The sequence below is a fragment of the Ursus maritimus genome, unplaced genomic scaffold (genome assembly GCF_017311325.1).
Source record: "Ursus maritimus isolate PB19 unplaced genomic scaffold, ASM1731132v1 scaffold_30, whole genome shotgun sequence".
In the NCBI taxonomy this organism is placed as follows: domain Eukaryota; kingdom Metazoa; phylum Chordata; class Mammalia; order Carnivora; family Ursidae; genus Ursus; species Ursus maritimus.
The window spans coordinates 30,516,021-30,534,980 of NW_024425564.1; the positions used below are offsets into that span (position 1 = coordinate 30,516,021).

General features: G+C 38.6%; 1 protein-coding gene across 3 annotated transcripts in view; it reads left to right on the top strand.

The window, feature by feature from the left end:
• CDKAL1 (CDK5 regulatory subunit associated protein 1 like 1) overlaps positions 1–18,960 on the top strand; it is a 624,642-nt gene that overhangs the window by 4,181 nt on the left and 601,501 nt on the right. For all 3 annotated transcript variants that reach the window (XM_008707717.2, XM_040645106.1, XM_008707718.2), the window contains 2 exons: positions 11,542–11,716; positions 13,262–13,374. In XM_008707717.2, the coding sequence (XP_008705939.1) occupies positions 11,542–11,716; positions 13,262–13,374 (288 nt within the window). The remainder of the gene's footprint in view (positions 1–11,541; positions 11,717–13,261; positions 13,375–18,960) is intronic.

An 18,960-nucleotide genomic window follows, 5' to 3' on the forward strand; every position in this document is an offset into this window, starting at 1 on the left:
ATCCATACACAATGCTGTATGGGATGTAAAAAATGTAATTAAGAAATATGGCTTTTAATGTGTCCTTCAATTCAGAATCCTTCAGTCATTCTTTTGTAACATTTGAAGGCACTACCTGGTTTTACCCTTTCTCACTCACCTTATTTATTTCATAGACTAATAGTGATAGAAGAAACACTAAGGCTTATTAGGTATTGGCTTCAACTTCACATCCAGTGTAAGAATTTCCTCCTATGTTATAGAAAGACTAGCTGAATTTACCTTAAGCATTTTATTAATTCATTGATTTGGTTAACAAATACCGTGTGCCTCCTGTATGCTGGGCATTGTCATAGGTGTCATAGATACAGTGGTGAGAAAGAGGTGATGCCTTTTCTCCTTATGGAGCTTACACTGCAGTGAGAAGGATGGAATTATGTTCTGCAGTTATGGTGTCAGCTTAGAGGTCATTGTGAGTGTGTGTGGATGCTTGGTCTCTGTGTGGTTATTTTATTTTATTTGCCTGAGAGAGAGAGCACAAGCAGGGTGAGCAACAGGCAGAGGGAGAGGCAGGCTCCCTGCTGAGTAAGGAGCCCGATGCAGAACTCGATCCCAGGACCCTGGGATCATGACCTGAGCTGAAGGCAGACACTTAACTGAGCCACACAGGCGTCCCTGTGTAGTTATTTTAGATGTGGTGGTTAGGAAAGGCCTCTCTGAGGAGGTGTCATTTGAATAGAGAAATGGGCAGCAAGCCATACCAATTTTTGGGGGATGATCTTCCAGGCAGGAAAAAAAAAACAAGTGTGAAGAGCTCTGAGTCAGAAACCAGTGTGGCATACTCAGAGAATATCTAAAAGGTTTAGTATAGTTGGGTCAGAGGGAGTAGCCAGGGGCCATATCTAGTTAGAGTGGGTCATCTACAGTAAAAAAAAGTATTTATTGAGAATCTGCAATGTGCTAGATGTAGTTTTAGACACTACTGGGATAAAGCAGTGAGCAGAACACACAAAAACCTTCACTTTCGGGGAGCCTGGGTGGCTCAGTTGATTAAACGTCCAGCTCTAAATGTCAGCTCAGGTCATGGTCTTGGGTTGTGAGATCCGGCCCTGTGTCCAGCTTTGCTGAGTGTGGAGCCTGCTTGGGATTCTCTCTCCCTTTCCCTCTGCCCCTCCCTGTTCACATGCGCCCTTGGATGGAAAAAGAAGGAAAGCTTTCTTTCAGTAAAACAGCAGCACCTTTACCTTCATGCAGTACATATTGTAGTAGAAAGAGCTTAAAAAAGTAATGAAAACCTCCAAGTGGGAAATGAAGTTGCTGTGGTACGGAAACAAGGCAGGGAAGGGGAGAGCAAGTGTGTGTGTATGCGGTGAGGTGGGAGTTGCTCAGAAAGGTTTCACTGGTGACGTTTGAACAAAGTCCCAAAGTCATCCCAGACAAGACTAAGACCCTGGGATGAGTGCGTACTGGTGGGTATGAACTAGCAGGGAAGCCTGTGTGTTGAGTGGAAAGAAAAGCGGAATGGTAGGAAGGAGGGTCAGAGAGGTGACAGGAGGCTGATTATATATGTCCTCGCAGATCTTTGCAGCGATTTTGGTTTTTTTACTCTGAGACGGAATGCCGTTGGCAGTCTGAAGCTTGAGATGAAGTTAGGTTTTAAAGGAATCCCTGGCTGCTGTGCTGAAAATGTCCTTTGGGAGTTAAGGGTAGAATCGGGGAGACTAATTATGGCAGTAATCTAGGCAAGAGTTGATGTCTTGGTTCTTGGAAATAATGCTGCGATAAACACAGGGGTGCATCTACCTTTGAGTTAGTGTTTTTCTTTTCCCTGTGTAAATACCCAATAGTGGAATTATTAGATCCTGTGGTATTTCTGTTTTTTATTTTTTGAGGAACCTCCATTCTGTTTTCTGGGGTGGGTGCACTAATTTACATTCCTGCCAACAGCGCACAAAGTTGCTTTTTCTTCACATCCTCTCCAGCACTTGTTCATTTTTGTCTTCGTTTTAGACCTTCTGACAGGTGTAAGGTAATAGCTTATTGTGATTTCAATTTGCATTTCCCTGATGACTAGTGATATTGAGCATTGCTTCATGTGTCTGTTGGCCATGCTTGTCTTTGGAAAAATGTCTGTCCAGGTCCTCTGTCCATTTTTTAATAGGATTTTTTTTTTTTTTGGTGTTTGAGTTTTTTATATATTTTGTATATTACCCCTTATTGGATATATCATTTGCAAATATCTTCCCCATTCAGTAGGTTGCCTTTTTGTTTTGTGGATGGTTTCCTTTGCTGTGTAAAAGCTTTTCATTTGATTTAGTTCCAGTAGTTTGTTTCTGCTTTTGTTTCTCTTGCCTTAGGGGATGTATCTAGAAACATAAACTGAACCATGTCATCTGCGAATAGTTACAGCTTAACTTCTTTTTTACCAATATGGATGCCACTTCTGTTCTTCTCTCGTCTGATTGCTGTGGCTAGGACTTGCAGTATGTGTTGAATAAAAGTGGTGAGAGTGGAGGTCCTTGTCTTGTTCCTGACCTTAGAGGGAAAGTTTTCACCACTGAGGAAGATGCTGGCTGTGGGTTTTTCATATATGGTCTTTATTATGTTTAGGTATGTTCCCTCTAAATCCATTTTGTTGAGAGGTTTTTTTTTTTTTATCATGAATGGATGTTGAATCTTGTCGTATACTTTTCTCTGTGTTTATTGAGATGGTCATATGAATTTTATCCTTTTTGTGTTGATGTGTTCATGACATCGATTTATGAGTATTGAACCATCCTGGCATCCTAGGAATAAATCCCATCTGATCGAGGTGAATGGTCTTTTTTAAAGTATTGTTGTATGAGGTTTGCTAATATTTTGTTGAGAATTTTACATCTGTGTTCATCAGGGATATTGGCCTGTAGTTTTTTATGTGTGGTGTCTTTGGTTTTGGTATGAGGGTAATGCTGGCCTCATAGAATGTATTTGGAAGCTTTCCTTCCTCTTCTGTTTTTTGGAATAGTTGGAAGAGAATAGGTATTAATTGTTTAAGTGTCTGGTAGAATTCACCCATGAACCCAGCTGGTCTTATATTTTTATTTCTTGGTTGTTTTTTGATTAGCGACTCAGTTTCACTACTTGTAATTGGTCTATTCAGATGATCTATTTCTTCTTGTTTCAGTTTTGGAAGATTATGTGTGTTTCTAGGAATATATCTATTTCTTCCAGGTTGTTCATTTTGTTGGCATATTGTTTTCATAGTATTCTCTTATAACCCTTTGTATTTCTGTGGTATCAGTTGTTACTTCTCTCTTGTTTCTCATTTTATTTGGGTCCTTTTGCCGCCTTTCTTGATGAGTCTGCCTAAAGGTTTTTCACTTTTGTTTATTTTTTCAAAGAACCAGCTCTTGGTTTCATTGATTTTTTTTCTATTGTTATTTTAGTCTCTATGGCATTTATTTCTGCATTGATCTTTATTATATCCTTTTTTCTACTCATTTTGGGCTTTGTTCTTCTTTTTTAATTCCTTTAGGCATAAAGTTAGATAAAACTTTTTTCTTGTTTCTTGAGGTAGGCTGTATTGATATATACTTCCCTTTTAGAACTGTTTTTGCTATGTCCCATAGATTTTGGACTGTTGTCTTTTCATCTTCATTTGTCTTCATGTATTTAAAAAAATTTTTTAAAAAAAGATTTTATTTCTTAGAGCAGGAACACATGCACAAGCAGAGGGAGAAGCAGACTCCCTGCTGAGCAGGGAGCTCAATACAGGGCTTGATCCCAGGACCCTGGGATCATGACCTGAACCAAAGGCAGATGCTTAACTGATTGAGCCACCCAGGTGCCTCTAAATTTCTTCTCTGATTTCTTTTTTGACCCATTAGTTGTTTAGTATCATGTTGTTTAGTCTTCACGTGTTTTTCCCAGGGTTTTTTGTTGTGATTTATTTCTAGTTTTATACCATTATAGTCATAAAAGATGCATGGTATCATTTCAGCCTTCTTAAACTTGTTGAGGCTTGTTTTTTGGCCCAATATGTCATCTCTTCTGGAAAATGTTCCATGTGCATTTGGAAAGAAAGTGTATTCCGTGATTTTTGGGTGGAATATTCTTATATATCTGTATGTCCGTCTGGTCCAGTGTGTCATTCCGATACATTGTTTCCTTATTGAATTTCTGTGGATGATCTAGCCATTGATGTAAGTGTGGTGTTAAAGTCCCCTACTATTATTGTATTACCATTAATTTCTCTCTTAGTGTCTGTTAATATTTGCTTTATCTGTTGAGGTGCTTTGGTGTTGGGTGCATAGATACTTAAAATTGTTATATCGTCTTGGTGGATTGATCCCTTTATCATTTTGTAATGCCCTTTGTCTCTTATTACAATCTTTGTCTATTTTGTCTAAGTATTGCTACCCCAGCTTTTTTTTTTTTTTTTTTGACTTCCATATGCATGGCAAATGTTTTTTCCATCCCTTTGCTTTCAGTCTGTATATGTCTTTAGATCTGAGGAGAGTTTCTTACAGGGTCTTTTTTTTTTTTTTAAGATTTTATTTATTTATTTGAGGGGAAGGAGCAGAGGGAGAGGGACAAGCAGACCCTGCAGTGAGCACGAAGCCTGACATAGGGCCCCATCCTGTGACTACGAGATCATGACCCGAGCCAAAACCAAGAGTCGGACACTCAACCAGCTGAGTGCCCCAGGTGCCCCAGATGGGTCTTTTTTTTTTTTTTTTTAAATACAATCTCTGTGTCTTTTGATTGGAGCATTTAGGCCATTTACATTTAAAGTAATTATTGATAGGTGTGTACTTCCATTTTAAAAATTTGTTTTCTTGTTTTTATAGTTCTTCATTCTCTTACTCTTTCTTTGAGATTGATATGTATTATAGTGTTTTGTTTGGCTTTCTTTCTCTTTATTTTTTTGTGTATCTGTCATAGGTTGGGTTTGTGGTTACCATGAAGTTCATATATAACATACTAAGTAAAGAACAGTTCATATTGATTTGATGGTCATTTAAGTTCAAACACATTCTGGGGAAAAAAAAACCCCAGAAAATCTTTTTCCTTTTTCTTTTTCTCCTTCTCTTTTTACTCCCTGCTCCACATTTTATATATATGTTGTCCTGTTCTACATCTTTTTCTTATGTCTAATTATGTCCATTTCTTTTCCACTCAAAGAAGTTCCTTTAACATTTTCATAAGGCTGGTTTAGTGGTGATAAACTCCTTTATCTTTAGTTTGTCTGGGAAACTCTTTATCTTTCCTTTAAATCTGAATGATAATCTTGCCAGGTAGAATATTCTTGGTTGTGGGCTTTTTCCTTTTAGGGCTTTGAGTATATCATGCCCTGGACTTCTGGCCTGCAAAATTTCTGCTGAACCATCAGCTGATAGCCTCTGGTGTTTCCATTTTAGGTAACTTTTTGTTTTTCTCTTGCTGCTTTTAGGACTATCTCTTTATCTTTAACCTTTGACATTTTAATTATTATTTGCTGTGGTGTGAACCTCCTTAGGTTCTTTTTGTTTGGAACTCTCTGCTTTTTGGACTTGGATGTCTATTTCCCTCCTTAGGTTAGGAAAGTTTTCAGTTATTCTTCAAATAAGTTTTCTGCATCTTTCTCTCTTTTTCCTCTGGGACCCATCTAATGTGAATGTTTGTTCACTTGATGTTATCTCTTAATCTTTCCACATTTTTTAGAATTCTTTTCTCATTGCTGTTCACCTTGTGTGCTCTCCATTACCCTGTCTTCCAGATTGCTGATATGTTCTTCAGATCCTCTAACATACTGTTGATTACATTAGTGTGTTTTTTATTTCGGTTGTTGTATTCTTCAGCTCGGATGGCTTCTTTTCAGTATTTTCTATCTCTTTATTGAAGGTTTCACTGAGTTCTCCCACTCTTTTTTTCCAGCCCAGTGAGTATCTTTATGATCATTACATTAAATTCTTCATCACGCATGTTGCATATATGTTTGGTTTAGTACTTTTACTGAGGTTTTTTTTCTTTCTTTTTTTTTTTTCTTTTGGAGCATATTGCTCTGTCTCCCCATTTTGCTTTATTTCTGTGTTTGTTTCTATAGATTAGGCAAAAGGGTTACTTCTCCAAAAGTTGAAAGAGTGGTCTTGTGTATGGTGATCCCTGTGCAGACTGTGTGTTCTTGTTGACTTTGCTGACTGGCTGGAGCTGTGGCTGTATGTGCTTACTTTTTTGAACTGTGGCTTTTTGCAGAAAAAATAAAATTAAAAAAAAAAGGAAAATAATAAAAGGAGAAGAAAATAAAATAAAGAAAAAAGACAAGGAAAAGGGAATAAGAAGGGCGCCTGGGTGGCTTGGTGGGTTAAGTGTCTGCCTTCAGCTCAGGTCATGATCTCAGGATTCTGGGATTGAGGCCCACATCAGGCTCCCTGCTCAGTGGGTAGTCTGCTTCTGCCTCTCCTCCTGGTTCATGCTCTCTCTCTCTCTTTCTCCCTCTCTCTCTCTCTCTGTCAAATAAACGAATAAAATATCTAAAAAATTCTCAAATCCTAAATAAAAAATAAGAAATAACAAAACCAAAAAGAAAAAAAAAGCAAAATAAGTCAAATTTTAAAAAGTTAAACTGTAAAAATTGAAACACACACATACAAAACACTGAACTGCAGCTTTTGTTTGCTTTGTCCCAGCACCACAGGGCAGCTGGTGTGGGCTTGTGGACCCTGGGCTCGCTGAGGTCACAAGCTCTCTGTGACGACGGGACCTGCCAGTTATGGCATTGGGACTCTCTACTTATGGTGTTGGAATCCACCTCTTATGGCAGCCAGACCCTTCTTCAGTCTTGTCTTTTGAGGTGGAGAGGGAGATTTTTCTGTGCCCCAGCACATCTAGGGCTAGTGTGAACTTGTGGACCCTGCGCTTGCTGAAGTCACAGTCTGATTGGGAGGATTGGACCTGCCTGTCATGGTGTCTGGACCCTGTTCAGATCTAGGCTTTTAAGGTATGGGAGCATCAGCTGTAGTTCCCCAGTCCCTCTGACCTGGAGAGCTTTCCTGCAGGTCCTCTGCTGCGTGGCAGACTTTTAGTGTGGTCTCTTTTATATGTGAGTTGCTCTTTTTTTTTTTTTTTTTTTAAGATTTTATTTATTTGAGAGTGAGTGCGAGCGATAGAGCATGAACAGGAGAGGGGCAGAAGGAGTGGGAGAAGCAGACTCCTCACTGAGCAGGAAGCCCGATGCGGGGCTTAATCCCAGGACCCTGAGGTCATGACCTGAGCCAAAGGCAGATGCTTAACCAACTGAGCCACCCAGGCGCCCTTGCAAGTTGCCCTTTTATTTTATTTTATTTTTTTTTAAAAAGATTTTATTTATTTATTCGACAGAGATAGAGACAGCCAGCGAGAGAGGGAACACAAGCAGGGGGAGTGGGAGAGGAAGAAGCAGGCTCTCAGCAGAGGAGCCTGATGTGGGGCTCGATCCCATAACGCTGGGACCACGCCCTGAGCCGAAGGCAGACGCTTAACCGCTGTGCCACCCAGGCGCCCCAGCTAGTTGCCCTTTTAAACCATGGTTTTTGTTTTTGTTTTCTGTGCCCAAGGACAGAGGGGTCTGTTCCTGGTCCTTTAGTTCTATCCCTTCCCACTGCAGTTCCCAGTGTTGGTGGTGGCGGTTCCCTCTGTGACCATGTTTCTGTCTCTCTTGCTGTTCTCTTGCTATTTTGTCTTCAGTTATTCGGGAGTTGCTCAGTCAGCCCTCAGTTCTTCAGGAGGAGTTTTTCTATTAATAGGTGTAATTTGGTGTGTTCTGTGGAGGAGGTGAGTTCAGAGTCTTCCTACATCACCATCTTGAATTGGAATTTGCAGGAGTTTTTCTTCTTTTTTTAAAGTTTTTATTTAAATTCCATTTAGTTAACATACAGTGTAATACTAGTTTCAGGGGTACGATATGGTGATTCAGCACTTCCGTACAACACCCAGTGCTCATCGCGGCAAGTGCCCTCCTGAATCCCCATCACCTATTCCCCCCACCCCCCCACCCGCCTCCCTTCTAGTGACCATCAGTGTGTTCTCTAGAGTTAAGAGTCTGTTTCTTGGTTTGTCTCTTTATCTTTTTAACCCCTTCGCTTGTTTCTTAAGTCCCACGTATGAGTGAAATCATATGGTATTCGTCTTTCTCGGACTGACTTATTTCACTTAGTGTAATACACTCTAGCTCATTCCACATCATTGCAAAAGGACGATGAGTTTTTCTTTAAGGGAGAGGAATATGATTGGGATAGTTAGGGGAGGAAGTAGGGTCAAGATATGGTTTTTGTTTTTTCAGTGGGAGAAATAACATCATGTTTCTATGTAGATAGTAATGGTTCAGTGGGGAGACAGTGATGATGCAGGAAGAGGAGTCATTGCTGGGAGTCTGTGTTTGAGTAAGTCAGTAGAAGGATTGTTCTTGGTGGGGGGTGGGTGGACCGTTTATTTGCAGGAACAGATTGGTAGGCAGAGTACATGGGCAGAGAATCATTTCCCTGTAAAAGAAGGAAGTCATCCATCTGTGCAGAAAGTGGGAAGGGATCTGAGGGTCTGCTTCATTCAGGCCTTCTGTTTTTGGTACCATCTTTAGCCTCATTAAGAAGAGATCTGTGAGAAATTAATTTTCAGAAAATTCCTAAGATAAATGAGTTTTAGGTTCTTTACTGCAGTTTTTCACAGTCTTTGCTCTACTAATGAATACTAGGGATCTCTAAGGAGGCAGAGTTTCCTAAATTTGTTTGACCGCAGAACCACTTTTTTTTTTCACTGATCCTTCATATTTCAAATAAATAGAACCAATTTCAGAAAGATTAACCTAGTTCATTTCTCCTCTAATTTGCTGAGTTGGCCAGGGCTCTCATTTGCAAGAGCAGAAAACCCAATTTAAACTAATTTAAGCCACAAAGGGAACTTACTGGCTCACATGACTGGGCAGAGCAGGGCTTTGATCCAGGTGCTCAAATAATGTCAGTAAGGCTTTTTCTCTCTCCAGCTCCTATTAGGCTTCATTCCCTAGGTATTTGATGCCATGTTGCCTGCCATAGGGCATTCTCAGTTTGACATCCTCCCAATTTATCCACTTCAGTGAAAAGGGAAGCCATCTTTCCTGTTAGCTCTGGCATAGAAGTCCTCTTGATGATTTTCATTGGCTAGGCTTGTCAAGTCCATCCCTGAAGCAATTATTGTGGCCAGGAGGATGGGTTGCTTTAAAGGCTTGGGTCATCTGCCCCATTCCTGTGTCTAGGGAAGGAGAGGCCTGTGATTGGCAGTCCCACCACGACTATCTGGTATACATGTAAACTACATTTTAACCAGTCTTTTTTAGATTTGATTATTTCTAGTTTTTTGCTGCTACTACCAATGTCAAACTAGCTGAGCTTTGAACACAGGTTTGTCTGATGGACTGGGCATAATTTGTCATAGTTGTAAAGAGTGCATTACAGTAAAGGGCACAAAATGATCCTGGCGGGACGCTGCTCTGTTCATTGAAAGTTGTTAGTGGAAGGGTGGGGATCTGGCGGATCGAGAGGGGAAAATTTGTCAGAGACTCTTGAGACCAACAGAGAGTATTAGGATCCTTAACACTGGTTTGGGCAACCCAGATGAGGAATAGTGGTCACTCGGTATATCTACATTAAGCAGGCAGTCGAGTGCTGTGCAGCAAATGGGCTTGGGCTCGTTTGGCGTGGTTGCTCTTTGGGTAAGTTAGCTTTTCTAACTGTGAGGATGGTTGTACCACCAAACTCATGAAATTGCAAATGGTTCATGGATGACCCTGTGAAGCACTTGCTTCATGTCTAAACATAGTGGTGGTACTCTCAGCTGGTGTGCTCGAGTATATATTCCTTTTACTTTTCAGGTAATTTTTTTCTTAATTATTTTATTTTCACGTAATTACAGATTCACTTTCAGTAATAAAAATTATGTGGAGATGCTATAAGATTTATCCAGTTTTCCCCAATGGTAACATCTTGCAAAGCTGTAATATAGTATCACAGCCAGGATACTGACATTGATAGAGTCAGGATGTAGAACATTTCCATCCCTCCAAGGATCTCTCATGTTGCCTTTGGATAGTCACATTCACTTCTCTCCTGCCTGTCCTCTGCTTAATCCTGGTAACCTCTGTTGTGTTCTCCATTTCTGTAATTTTGTTACTTCGGTCTCAAGTATGTTATATAAATGTAACCATAGAGTAGGTCACCTTTTGGGCTTGGCTCTTTTCACTCCGCATAACTCCCTGGAGATTGATTCGGGTGTGGTGCGTATCAGTAGTACATGTTTTATTGCTGAGTAGTATTCTGTGGTACGGATGTACTACGGTTTGTGTAACCATTCTACTCACTGAAGGGCATCTAGGTGTTTGCAGGTTTTGACTATTACAAAGAAAAGTGCTATAAACATTTGTGTTGAGGCTTTTGTGGAAATATATGTCTTTATTTGTCTTGGATAAATCCTCAGCGGTACAAGTTTTGTGTTTTGTGGAGTTTGTTTCGTTTTATGGAGTAGAATGGTTATTGTCTGAAAGTTTTTGGTTTCACTAGGCTGCCTCTTTTCTGGTTCTTTGCAAAGAGAACAGGCTTGTGCAGGGGGTTGGGGGGAGCTTCTATTGTCTGCATCTTTTGGGTTGCTGGCTTCCTCAGCTTCAAGTCTGGGATATAGGAGGCAAAACAAACCCCAAGCAACTCACCATTGTGTTGTTCCTTGGGTTCCCCGGTCCCTAGCCAGTTTACCTCCTTCTCTCTACTTTTCGAAGTCTTCTCGTGTTTATTTTATATATAATGTCCCTGGTTTTAGTTGTATTTAGTGGGAGGGGAGGTAAAAGTATGTCTGTTCTTTCTTCCTGGAAGCTGTATCCACATTTTCTTTTCTTAATTATAAACATTTTGAACATTCAGGAAAGTAGAGAAGGACAAGCAACACCAACACACCTATTTCTTAGATTTAAGACTTGTAAATGTTTTCCTGTATGTCTTACCTATTTTTATTGTTTTAAAGTAAATTATAGGTATAATGATATTTAACCTCCAAGTATTTAATATGCATCTCTAAAAAGATTTTCTAAAAATAATAAATAAAAAGTAATATCCTGTATACAATGTTAGAAATAAGATTTTTAAACATAAGGACAGTATTTTACATCTAATGACTTAACGGTAATATCCTAATATTATCTATCACCCACTTCATATTCTGATGTTCCTAGTTGTCCCCAAAATATCTTACAGCTAGTTGGACGAAGTATGATATAATCAAGAACATGAATTACCTTTAGTTTTGTTGTGCTTTTGAGTCTCCTTAACCATGAACAGTCTCTCTCTTATTTTTTTCTCCGTGATACTGATCCGTTGAGAGGATAGATCCAGGTGAACCTTGGGATGTCCCATTACCAGTAGGATTTGTCTGATTGTTTCCTTTCCTTGCATTTCTTTATCTTTTGTGTTTTCTGGAAACCTGAGGTTAAACTAAAGGCTTTATTAGACTCAAGATCAGCAAGAATGTTTCATGGGTGATACTGCATTAAATGGATTTCTCAGGGACTCATGTGCTGCTGCCTTTTATAACTTTCTTATATGATAGAGAAGATGCCTTCTGCGTCCTGCGACACACTACTGGATGACATAGAAGATATCGTGTTACAGGGAGACTTAAAGCCACAAGATAGGCATTCTGCACGAAAGCATGTTGTTCCAAAGGCACGAAAGCGAAACACCCAAAAATATTTGCAAGAGGAAAACAGTCCACCAAGTGATAGGTAAGCTCTTGTTTTGAAATTATGTTCAGTATCCTACCAGGGAAGAAACTGGTACTACCGTATGTGGTATATATATATAATGTCTCTTTCTGAAAGTCTTTTGAACTTTTGAGAGCAGATATGTAGATTTATTTTTTTTATTTGAATGGTTTCAAATTTAGCAAAGTAATTGCTTAAAAAAGAAAAAGATATCAGATGGCACATTTCTTGAAGACAGGGCCAAGGGCACTATTTGGCACAAGCATGGGGGGAGGGGTCGCGCCCACTGTCCCAGGATCTCTGATATTACTGCAGGTGGTATGGAATCTTGTGTTACTTCCAAATTAAAACTTTTACTGGAATTTTTAATTCTTATGAGACAGTGGTGGTTTGGTGATTTGGGTATTTCATTTTTCTTAACAAATTTACAAATACTTCTGGATCGGCTAAAGGCATTGGGCACAAATAAATTCGTGCTGTTCATTCTGTTAGGTCTGTATTTGAGTGAAATTCTAATACAGCCTAGCCAGGAAGGCTTATGCAGTTGTCTAGCTTTAATATGCCTGCATTTGTTTAGATAGTAAATTGTTGAAAGCTTTAGTACACTTGGTTATTTTGTATGAAATAGTAAGCTTTTAAAAATCTGTGAATTTAAACTTTCTTATATTTAAATGACTGAAGTTTATCAAACGTACTTTGAATATGTCTTTAAGGTAATTTCTATTTAATTTTAGATGACTGGGCAGTCCAAATTGAAAGTCTTTTTTTTTTTTTTTTCCTTCCTAAAAAATATATTTTTATAACTCTACTTTTATGTGTGAAGTATTTTTAATTATGCTACAGGGTGATAGTTTTTCTGTTTTGATTCAGCTATTTGTATCTAAGTTATAAAATAAAGATAGTAACTATTGGGGTGCCTGGGTGGTACAGCGGTTAAGCAGCTGCCTTCGGCTCAGGGCGTGATCCTGGCGTTATGGGATCGAGCCCCACATCAGGCTCCTCCGCTAGGAGCCTGCTTCTTCCTCTTCCACTCCCCCTGCTTGTGTTCCCGCTCTCGCTGGCTGTCTCTATCTCTGTCAAATAAATAAATAAAATCTTAAAAAAAAAAAAAAAAGATAGTAACTATTATATAGGAGTCAGTGAGCAGGTAGATGTACTTAGTTTTCCTCATTTGCTTCTCTTGCTAGAACCATTTTCTTTGCTGTTATTTGTATTTACCTTTCTGTGAGTTTAACTTTGTGATAGCACATTAGTGGTACTGAATTTAAACTACAATTCAGAGCAAAAAGAGATCTTGTTATATAGAGAGTCTTAATTTAAAATGTAATTCAGAGAAGAAGGAGGTCTTTTTATGTAGAGAGTCTTAGAATTCTGTGGTTATTTTATTTTGATTATAGACTTGGTATAACAGTTGATTGTGGATTAAGTTGGTGCATTTCATGAATAGATTGTGAATGGGTTGCTGTGTGTTTTTGAATAATATGCCCAGAAATCATCTTGTGTTTTTTTGCTCTAAAAATCCTTTGGTGAGACTTAACTTTTTTTTTTTGATTGATTGTTTAATAGCACCATTCCAGGCATACAGAAAATTTGGATGAGAACGTGGGGTTGTTCTCATAATAATTCGGATGGAGAATACATGGCTGGACAACTAGCTGCTTATGGATATGAAATTACAGGTAATGAGATCTATAATGTATTTTATTGATTCAATGTTTCAGAGCTAAGTTTTTTAAAGATATGTATTTTAGCTTCAACAGTTAAAGCATATTTTAACATAATGATTTTAAGGCAAAACAAAATGATAGCTATTATACATTGTCTGGATAATTACAGATATCATATTTTAAAAATACTTCAAAAATATTTTGAAATGAATTTAGACTTACGGAAAAGTAGTAAAATTACAGTTTGCATATGTGCATTACCCAGCTTCCCCTAATATTAATATTTTACATAATTACACTGTAATTAATAAACTGGGCAGTTAACATTAGAGCAATACTCCTACCTAAACTGCGTATCTTATTTGATTTATGCCAGTTTTCCCATATACATTCTGTTGCAGGATCCAATCTAGGATCTCACTTTTCGTTTATTTGTAATGTCTCCTTAGCCTCCTTCAGTCTGTGACAGTTCCTCAATTTTTTCTTGTTTTTTATGTCTGTGGACTGTTGAGGAAAACCAGTGAGTTACTAGTTACTGTGTAGAATGCCCCTCAACTTGGGTTTGTCGGATGTTTTCTCATGATTACGGTAAGGTTATGTATGCAGTCTTGGCAAGAAGGGCACATTGAGTTCTCAATGCATCATATCAGGGAGTTTATAATGGATCAGTATGTCTTATCACCAGTGGACTGTGTCTTCCAGACTTCTCCATAGTAAAGTAAATATTTTTTCTCATTGTAATTAGTAAATATCCTATTTCTCCTCAACCTTTTCTCTACTAATTTTGGTATCTTGATAATTTTAGTTTCTGTCCATGGAACTTGTTTGCAACAGTCATTACTGTTTGTTGAGTGGTGATTATCTGTTTTCTTTTCTTCTACACTTACTCATTGGGGTTCCTCTGTAAGGAAAGACTATCCTTTCTCCCCTGTTTTATTTATATGTATCCATATGGACTTACGTATTGATTTTTCTATTCTGTGGGTTATGGTCGAACACTGTCATTATTAATTCTGCTGCTCATATTGTTCTGGCTTTGGCTACAGGGCCTTGTTCAGGCTGGCTCCTGTGTCTTCTCAACGTGCCCCCATTCTTTTTGAGCACTTCCTTATTTTCTGATACTACAAGATGTTCTAGTCTTGTATTTTCCCTTCCCCAGCCTTGGAAGCAACCACTTCTCCAGGAAGTCCTGATCCCTTTCATAAGAAGAAGGGTGTTCAGAGCGAAACGAGAACCGTGGACACTAGGTGTGCTCACCGCCACCGTGAAGTGTCCATGCTCCTAGGTGCTCTCAGTGGACTGAGCTGGGAAATACGTATAGTAACCAGCATGTACACACCTCTGTGTTACTGTATCTATCTGCACGTATATTAAATGGGGCCATCATTTGAATGCTTTGCGCAGGCACTGGCCAAGTGCTTTCTATATATTAGCTTACTTAGTTTTTGGGAGATGAGGAAATATTGGCATCCGTACTTCACAAGTCAGAATGGAGGGATTGTGTCCTACCTTCTATCACCCAGCGAAGCCTCTGTCACTCCAAAACACTGCTCTTCACCACTGTTCTGGAGCTTATAGTCACCTCTGTGTGATTGGCAAAGTCCTAGCCTCAGTGTGTACCATGAGAATTTGGGAGGTTTGGAACTTCTTTCCTAGCAGTCTGTCCTTCAGCAACTAAATGATCCTAATGTCTTAACTCTGTGTTTTTGATAACTTATTCCTTAGCGAAATCACCCTTAATAATTTGTTCTTTGGATAAAAGTATCAAAATGTGCTTTTAGAATTATTTCTCTCTAAAAAAAAAGCATTATTTTTCTGTATTCATTAGTAGTTTTTAGTGTAAATTAGTATAGGTTTGCCTATACATCCTGATGGTGCAGTTTGATTACTCGGACAGTAGCCTATGAGGTAATTTCCTAAAACATTTAAAAAAACGAGCTTGACTTCTCCCTGGTGGTATTAAATATCTAACCCATTTTAACTTAAATTTTAGTCCGTTAGCAGTTTGTATTTGGTCTCATTACAATACCTTTCTAAATAATAAAGGTAAGACAGTAGTCCTGATGTGTTTATACAAGAATACTAAGTTTTGTTATGTATACTCAGTTTTAGCTGCTTATTTGGGAATAGTGGAAAAGGAAGATTAAGGGAGTGTCACTCAAATATGAAATTTATTTTTCTTATTAATGTGGTGTATTACTTTTATATAGTTGCATTACCTGTATATATTAGTATTAACATTATGTACTGCTGATTGTCCCCACTTTAGAAATTTATAGTCTGTGTTTAATTCTAGTCTAACTTGTATGCAGCTGACTGTGGAGGCACTTTTCTTACTGGTCAGGTGCTGTAGCCCAGGAAGAATGAACAGTAGTAGCTTCTGTAAGACATTTAAAGGAAATCTCTATAGGTTCTATTCTTAGATTAAATATATGAGATGAATGATTTCTGGGTTATCTGTGCCAGTAGTCTCTTTCATTAGTGTGGAATGGTGGGAGTTTATAAAAATTATTATTGCTAAATAATTTAAAATGTTTTATTTATCAAATATAGACCTAAAATATTTTCTTTTAACTTTATAATTGATGTGAAGTAGGTATAAAATATAGATTATGTAAAATGTATGCAGAGATTTTTGGAAACAGTATATAAGAAATTCAGAATTAGCTCTCAATTACCAATAATAGATATTTTTACTGTTTGGGGACAAAAGAGAAATTATGTGGGTATATACTTGAAATTGCTTTTAACTATGTGAATCCAGAAATGTAATTATTCCATAGGGAAATCTCATAGAGGCTTACTCTGAGGTGTTAGCTCTTGCCCAATGTGTTTTTTTTTTTTTTTTTAAGATTTTATTTATCCATTTGAGAGAGACAGAGAGCACAAGCTGGGGGAGCAGCAGAGGCAGAGGGAGAAGCAGACTCCCCACTGAGCAGGGAGCCTGACATGGGGCTCGATCCCAGGACGCTGAGATCATGACCTGAGCCGAAGGCAGACGCTTAACCATCTGTGCCACCCAGGTGCCCCTCCAATGCCTCTAACTGTTTCTATTTTGAGGGAAAAGGTGGTTCATAAGTTATAAAATAATGTTCGCTTGTAAAGAATGAAACCTACCAAGGAGAAATGATATCATTCCCTCAAACTCAGAACAGTTGATTGTATCATGGATACATGGATGCGTGATGCAGCAGGTGCCGTGGAAAGCAGTGAAACTGTCCCCATCAGTACCACGGCTTTATAAGGAAACACGATTTGAATGCATACATTCCATGAGTGTTGTTTCTTCAAATAAGCAATTTTTGTAGACTGAACTTTTTTTTCCCCCCAGTAATGCTGCCTTTGGGTCATTTCTTTGGAGGTGTTGGGGAAGTATTTTCAGTGTCCTCAATTGGTGTTGGTGGCTGATCTTCATCTCTTCAGGGTGCATGTAATGTTAGAGTGGTCACAGGTCATTCGAAGATGATACATAATAAATGAAATATGTGATATGATGTTGAACAATGCTATTTTAGATAAAGTAAGTAATTTTTTTAAATCTTGATTGATTCTGAAAACTGTTATAGAAGAGTCTCAGAAAATGTTTATAGCTGTGATTCTTATGGTTTTTGGGTCTCTTCAGAATCTCACAACTCACATAATTTCATCAAAGAATTCATAACCATTGCTTAGTCCAGTAGTGGAATAAAGGCATGGTCTCCTAAGGTGACTGCTTTAGGGACAACTCTCATTTAGGTAGAGATATGTTAGAGATATTTTATTTTATTTTATTATTATTTGTAAAGATTTTAATTATTTATTTGACAGCACAAGCAGGGGGAGCAGCAGAGGCAGAGGGAGAAGCAGACTCCATGCTGAGCAGGGAGCCCTACGCGGGGCTCGATCCCAGGACCCTGAGATCATGACCTGAGCTGAAGGCAGATGCTTAACCGACTGAGCCACTCAGGTGCCCCTAGAGATATTTTAGATAGAGAGATATTGGAGGGAGAAGAGATGTGGAAAGAGGTGTTTTATTTGTAGCTGTGCCTGCTGTGATTGAACATAGCATGTGCTTTTTGGTTAGGGGAAAAGAGTCCATTACAAGGCCATTGACTGAGGTTCTAGTTCATAGACATACGAGAAAAATGTGAGTTATATACATGGAATATTTGTGATAAGCTTATGTGGGTGGGAATAGGGCATTTAGCTTGGGTGCCCCCCAGTTTCAGAGAAATCATTTTTAAATTGCTGGGCTTTGGGTGCCTGGGTGTCTTGGTTGGGCGTCTGCCTTCGGCTCTGGTTGTGATCCCGGTGTCCTGGGATCAGGTCCCGCATCAGGCTCCCTGGTCAGCGTGGAGTCTATTTCTCCCTCTACCCCTCTACCCTACTTGTGATCTCTCTCTCTTTCAAATAAATAAATAAAATCTTGAAAAAGAATTGCTGGCTTCTACAGTTCTTGATAGTTCCTTTGTATATTTGTCTATCATTTATTCATTCCACAAATGCTGTCTGAACATGATGTGTGTTACAGGGTATATAGTGCTAGGAGGTGTGAAGACGTGAAAATGAACTAGACATGGATTCCAGCAGATGAAAAGTTTATTGGTTTTTGGCAGAGGAAAAGCCTTCATATTGTGTGTTATATCTTAGAAGTTAATAGTAAGTGGTCAAGCTCTTAATGTATTCTTTTAGGATACAGTGAAGTAGGACCTCTTTGTTAAACAAGCTTTCACAATTTATACTTTAGAAATGCTTTGTGATAATGTCAAGTCAGAAATAACATTTATTTTTTTAGCATGGTAAGTGTACTCTTTAATCCCTTATTATCTTTTTCATCCATCCCCTACCCACGTCCCCTCTGGTAGCCATCAGTTCATTCTCTCTAATTAAGAGACTGTTTCTTGGTTTGTCTCTTTATCCTTTGCTCTTTTTGTTTCTTAAATTCCACATATGAGCGAGATCATATGGTATTTGTCTTTCTCTGACTGACGTATTTCACTTGGCATGATACTCTGTGGCTCTATCCATGTTGTTGCAAATAACAAGATTTCATTCTCTTTTATGGCTCAATAATATTCCTATGTGTGTGTCCTATCAGTGGACACTTGGGCTGCTTCCATAGTTTGGCTGTTGTAGATAATGCTGCTATAAACATAGGCGTGCATGTATCCCTTTGAATTAGTGTTTTCATATTTTTTGGGTAAAACCCAGTAGTGTGATTACTGAATCATAGGGTAGTTCTATTTTTAATTTTTTGAGGAACCTCCATACTGTTTTCCACAGTGGCTGCACTAGTTTGCATGCCCACCAACAGTGCAAGAGGGTTTCTTTCTCTCCGTGTCCTTGCCAATACTAGTTGTTTCTTGTGTTTTTGGTTTTAGCCATTCTCAGAGGTGTGAGGTGATATCTTATTGTAGTTTTGATTTGCATTTCCCTGATAATCAGTGATGTTGAGCATCTTTTCATGTATCTGTTGACCATCTTTCTGTTGCCTTTGGACAAATGTCTGTTCATGTCTTCTGCCCATTTTTTAATTGGATTATTTGTTTTTGGGTGTTGAGTTGTATCAGTTCTTTATATATTTTGGATACTAACCCTTTTTGGATCTGTCATTTGCAA